Here is a 6,000-nt window from a genome sequence, read left to right on the forward strand (position 1 = left end):
TATTTGAACTTAACTATATTTGAACTGAACTGATGACCAGCTTCCAGTCTGGTCATCAGGTTCGATGTTATCAATGGGGTGTTCGTACCTGCTGAGCATTTCAAACGTCTTCGTCATGAGGACTTGCTCATTTCGTTCACTGTGTAGCGGTATGGTCCAGTTATGAATCACCTGGTCGGATACAAAGGACAATGACAGTTGTATTAACTTTGTCCCAAAAACTTTAGCAACATATAAGATAAAGTAGCCATGTCCTCTAATTAGAAGCCATTCAAATAACACCATGAACCAGGAAGTCTCAGGAAGGGAAGGGTTTCTATTGGTTACCTGCTGGCCTCTCCTCCTGCGTGGCCCCACCTCCTCTGTCTGCTCCACCTGGACCAGGATGAACTCCTGATTGGTCAGATCCATCATCCGTCCCGTGAAGGGCCCGCCCACCTGCAGCTTCAGCAGCGCGTTGTCACGGAAATCTGTCATGTTCATTACTACATGGTGAAGTTAAGGAGAAGTGGACGGATGGCCCTCGGTGGTCACGATGCTTTAGAGAAGAATATGTTGAGTTTAACTGATCTATACTGAGTCTATAACTGATCCTGTCTGGTACAGAGTTGGTTGCTTATACGTTTGTCTGCTAATACATCCGGTCTGGTATAGAGATGGTTGCTTATCTGTTTGTCTGTAAAATCATCCTGTCTGGTATCGAGCTGTCTATCTCTCTATCGAGCTGCCTCAATGAAATACAGGATGATAGCAACACAGTCAATTATAAAAATTGATGCGTTAAAGCTTTTGCCCTAACGCATCAATTTGTCTTAAGAACCCTTTTTTCTTTTCAATATGACATCACGGAAAACCTGTGTTGGACAAAAGTCTTAATAATGAATAGAATGTACAAGTGGAAGAAAGAGGAAGTAGATGGATGGATACAGAAGCTTTCAGTGGAGGAGACGGCCAGCATCCTTGTGGGGATGTCTCTGTCAGGATACATACTGAAGAACAACTGGAGAACAACACCAAATCATTTATACTTCCATCTGGAAGCTTACGGGGATCTAGCTACTCCTAATGTTCTCTAATTAGTTAGCAGCAGTGGAGGACTGTAGTGGCAACAGGTCATTATGGGCTGTTAAATCTTCTGTGAGTAACAAAGCCTAACACTTATTAACCCCTATGTCATGAACTGGAGATTTCTTGTTTATTAGAAATGTGGCGTACTTTATGGACTGATGAAATAGCTCAATCAAATTATATTGGCCCTGATTCGATGCCACTTGGGGCAGGCCATACACTTTAACTACAACTATGTATCACACGCGGTGGCGCCAAATTGGGGCCAATACCGTTACTGATTTAATCAGTTACAGTTCATTACAATTCAATATTTTTTGCACTCAAAATATATCTGGTTGTTTTATTGCTCTATGATCTAATACAGAGCAGTTTTTTATGTTTGCATTTGTTAATTAGTTTGAGTTTTTAATTTCAGGCCATTCAAAAATGTTTTGGGGTCTGAGATTGGCACTCACTGCTCCAATGTGTACTGAAATAAATGTCCACTTCCAACCTAGGATTCTCATTAACAGGACATAAACTCGTGATATGATGACAGTCGGGTACAGTACACATAGTGAGCTTACACTGCAGAGCACAACGATGACGAACATGCAGCTGACTTTGGAGATCTTGAAGCAGCACCTGAAAGAGAACCATCGAAGTGAGGAAACAACATACTCGTGCAGTTCTCATTTCAACCTGTAGTGGCGCCAATGGGTCAGATTTACACATGTCATGAAAAATGAACGTCTAATGCTTACCACATTGATGTTAGTAGAATGTACAAAATAATTATTAAAACAAATGTTTCCATCAAACCTTATTCGTTTAAGCTGACTTTCTAGACAACCGTTGTTGTAAAAAATTAACAACAATCTTGTCAATATTAATTATGTTGTGCATCCCGTGACATTTAATGGTGACTTATTATACCACCAGGTGTGAGTGTGATAGGCCATAGCAGGCCGTTTTGAAAACCTGCCTCTTCTGAAATCGTAGGTGGGCATGTCCACCTAGATGGATGACGGATAGATTAGCAAGGTTTGCTATAGTCCACTGGGTAGGCTGGTAGACGGATCTATCCAGTACACATCTAGGTGGACATGCCCACCTGTGATGTCAGAAGAGGCAGATTTTCAAAACGGCTTGTAACGGCTCATCCCACTCGCACCTTTTGGCATAATATGTCACCGTTGAAAAAAACGAATTGTCAGAGGAAATAAGAGGTGAAGCAGGCGCACGCCGTCTCACTTGACGTTGCTGATGAGTTTGAGGTTGAGGCTGAAGTCCAGCGGGTCGTGTTTCTCCGAGGAGGCTGACCGTGACAGGGACAGGCTGTTGACTTCGCTGCCGAGGCGGAAGCGCTTCTCCGCGTCCACGCCGCCGGCCTGCCACGCCTCCCCCTCCCCCGCGTAGTCAGGGTCGTGGACGGTCATGTAGGTCATACTGAGGAAACGCACAGAGAACAACCGTCCATGGCTGTCTATAAAAACATCCAACAACAGGCCTGAACTCTGCCCAGGGGAACACAAGCATCTTTAACATTGTATTTAGTGTTAACATTTTGATGACAGCTTTAACATTGTATTTAGTGTTAACATTTTCATGACAACTTTAACATTGTATTTAGTGTTAACATTTTGATGACAGCTTTAACATTGTATTTAGTGTAAACATTTTGATGACAACTTTAACATTGTATTTAATTTTCCATTATGATAACAAATTTAACATTGGATTTAGTGTTAACATTTTGATGACAACTTTAACGTTGTATTTAGTGTTAACATTTTGATGACAACTTTAACATTGTATTTAGTGTTAACATTTTGATGACAACTTTAACATTGTATTTAATTTTACATTTTGATGACAACTTTAACATTGGATTTAGTGTTAACATTTTGATGTCAACTTTAACATTGTATTTAATTTTACATTTTGATGACAACTTTAACATTGGATTTAGTGTTAACATTTTGATGACAACTTTAACATTGTATTTAGTGTTAACATTTTGATGACAACTTTAACATTGTATTTAGTGTTAACATTTTGATGACAACTTTAACATTGTATTTAGTGTTAACATTTTGATGACGACTTTTAACATTGTATTTAGTGTTAACATTTTGATGACAACTTTAACATTGTATTTAGTGTTAACATCTTGATGACAACTTTAACATTGTATTTAGTGTTAACATTTTTTAATGACAACTTTAAAATTGTATTTAGTGTTAACATTTTGATGACAACTTTAGCATTGAATTTAGTGTTAACATTTGATGACAACTTTAACATTGTATTTAGTGTTAACATTTGATGACAACTTTAACATTGAATTTAGTGTTAACATTTTGATGACAACTTTAACATTGTATTTAGTGTTAACATTTTGATGTTTGTTGAGGATTAGGTTCAATCTTTTCTTCTTTTTCGACGGTGTCAAAGTTCACCTACATGGTCTTAAGGGTTTTGAATGTTGGTAAAATAATATTAATAACAGACGACATCCCATAATAAGAGGTTGACCCTATGAGTTGGAGATTGCATTGAATCAGTCAATTTGTCTTGCTGTAATCATTCAATTTCCATCCACATCTAACACAAGTATAACCTAATATTTAATCCCTTGTCATCCAAAAAGATAATAAAGCCACCAATTGGACGTTTGTTTTTTTTCATGTTTTGAAGTGGACAGAAAATTGCATTATGGAAAATGTCTCGTTCGGTTACTGACCTCTCATCTTGAGAGAATCTCAGCAGCGGGGATCTCTCCGTGATGCTGCCCTGGTTTGATTTCCCTTTGAGGATATTCACCACGCTGAAACTGTGTCTGAGAACCCCACAAAGTTACAGAGCCAAGTTAAAACCAGACCTAAGACCGCTTAAAACAACGATCACAACTACAACAGTAACAGCATCTTTGTTTGGGGAAATATGTCCTCAAGACAGGCAGTAGGTCAGCCAGCTGGATGGAGGTCAGAGACACACAATGGGTCATGTGAGGAGGTGTGGGCGGGGGGCGGGGGGGTGCAGCAGGTTAAGCCACACTGGGTGGTGACAGGCAACACACATGCACACATCCATGGGTACACACATGCTCACACGTCTACGTTCACACAAACCATTGTCAGTGTAGTATCTCTCTCTCTCTCTCTCTCTCTCTCTCTCTGTCTCTCTCTCTCTCTCTGTCTCTCTCTCTCTCTCTCTGTCTCTCTCTCTCTCTCTCTCTCTCTCTCTCTCTCTCTCTGTCTCTCTCTCACGCTCTCTCTCTGTCTCGCTTTCTCTCCATCACTAGTAAACTGTCTGATGTTGTCCTTGAAGAGATTAGCAGAGAGTTGTCAGCAAACCAGTAGATCAAATGCTGCTCATCACAAGCTTCACAGGTCTGTCCGCCCTCCCCTCCCTCCCCTCCCTCCCTCCCTGTCTCCGTCTGTTCCCGACCTGTCTGTCTATCTGACTGGGTGTTCCTCTGTCCGTCTGATGGACTCATTCCCTGTCCGTCTTTGTGAGTTGGCTCTCCCTTTCTGTGTTTTGTTTGTATCTTTCCGCCTGTCTCTCTGTTCGTCTCTCTGTTCGTCTGTCTGTCTGTCTGTCTGTCTGTCTGTCTGTCTGTCTGTCTGTCTGTCTGGTCAGCTGCTCTGTGCCGTGTGTAAAGTGTAGATCTGTACAGAGGAAATGTTCAACACCACGATGGACAATGGTGGTTTTATTGCTCAGCGTTTCATGTGAAACATCAGTTAAAGAAGCCGGTGTGACCACAGGCTGCGGAAGAGGATACAAAGACCACTATTGTCACTTCACTTTGTGCGCTTCAGAGCAATGAAGCAGAAAATGATTTCAGAGATTAATCCCAATAACGTCACAAACCACGGGCGGCAGATTATCACCCATTCACTCACATATTCACGCAAATATGTGTACCAAATATAACATTCTCTCATACTTCCAGTCACAAGAAGTGAAAAACACACATATGCCCTTGTAACCATAAACTGAATGGAATACTTAATCCCAGATGGGAAATTCCAGAGTCGCAGCAGAGAGTGCAGGACAGTCCTCCGAATTAGATTAATAGGTGACATATTATTCCAACAGGTGTTAGTGAAGGCGTGTCCACCTAGATATATGCTGGGTAGATCATTCTACCAGCCTACCCAGGGGCCTGTAGCAAACGTCGCTTATTTATACATACATGTGATGTCACAAGAGGCAGATGTTCGAAACGCCTTTTAGCGGCTAACCCCACTCCCACCTGGTGGTATAACACGTCACCTTTAAGGATGACCCAAAGCTACAACCCACACACAGAAAACCCATGTATCCATGCAGACACATAGGGGGGATCGGTAAGTGAGGGGGGCGTACCCGTCCTCCTGCCGGGCGGGGCCGAAGCCGTCTACGTGGAGGGCGCAGGTCCCGGACTCGGGGGCGGCGTTCCCCTGGAGCTTCTGGGACTCGCGGCGCTCCGAGAAGCCCTCCAGAAGCCGCAGCTCGCCGAAGTTCCCCCCCGCCGCGTCCCCGCCGCGGGCCCCGTGGCCCTGGCCCGCCCCGGGGGTCATCTCCAGCTCCAGGTTGCTGGTGTTCTCCAGGTACACCATGGCTCCTTCCTGGAGCAGGGATAAACCGGGCGTTCTGATTGGTTGTAGGCGGAGAGGGGTGGTAGGGGCACTTTGGATTAAAGCCTTTGTTCAATTAGTATATATTTATTTTGAATGCTTTTTCATAGAGTGAGGTAGACAGGAAGGTATGGGAGATGGAAGGGAGGACACGCAGCAAATGACAACGGGCAGGAATCGAACCCGGGTCGCTGCGTTCAGCACTGAGCCTATATGGTACACGCGCTACCCAATTAGTATGTTTTAAAAAAATGTAATGTAATTTATTGAAATGAAATACAGAAACAAATACTTGTTATACAAGGACAGAATGGAGGGGACT

The 6,000-nt window shown here is 42.8% G+C and overlaps 1 protein-coding gene across 1 annotated transcript in view; it reads right to left on the bottom strand.

The window, feature by feature from the left end:
• Positions 1-5,660, bottom strand: part of oca2 (oculocutaneous albinism II) — a gene marked incomplete at both ends in the record, with an annotated part of 41,601 nt that extends 35,941 nt beyond the window's left edge. The window contains 7 exons of the mRNA XM_079740380.1: positions 89-171; positions 328-485; positions 928-1,000; positions 1,638-1,695; positions 2,305-2,499; positions 3,797-3,892; positions 5,428-5,660. Coding sequence (XP_079596506.1) covers positions 89-171; positions 328-485; positions 928-1,000; positions 1,638-1,695; positions 2,305-2,499; positions 3,797-3,892; positions 5,428-5,660 — 896 coding nt within the window. The remainder of the gene's footprint in view (positions 1-88; positions 172-327; positions 486-927; positions 1,001-1,637; positions 1,696-2,304; positions 2,500-3,796; positions 3,893-5,427) is intronic.
• Positions 5,661-6,000: the final 340 nt, after the last annotated feature.

Source organism: Pollachius pollachius (genome assembly GCF_949987615.1).
Source record: "Pollachius pollachius genome assembly, chromosome: 7".
Classification (NCBI taxonomy): domain Eukaryota; kingdom Metazoa; phylum Chordata; class Actinopteri; order Gadiformes; family Gadidae; genus Pollachius; species Pollachius pollachius.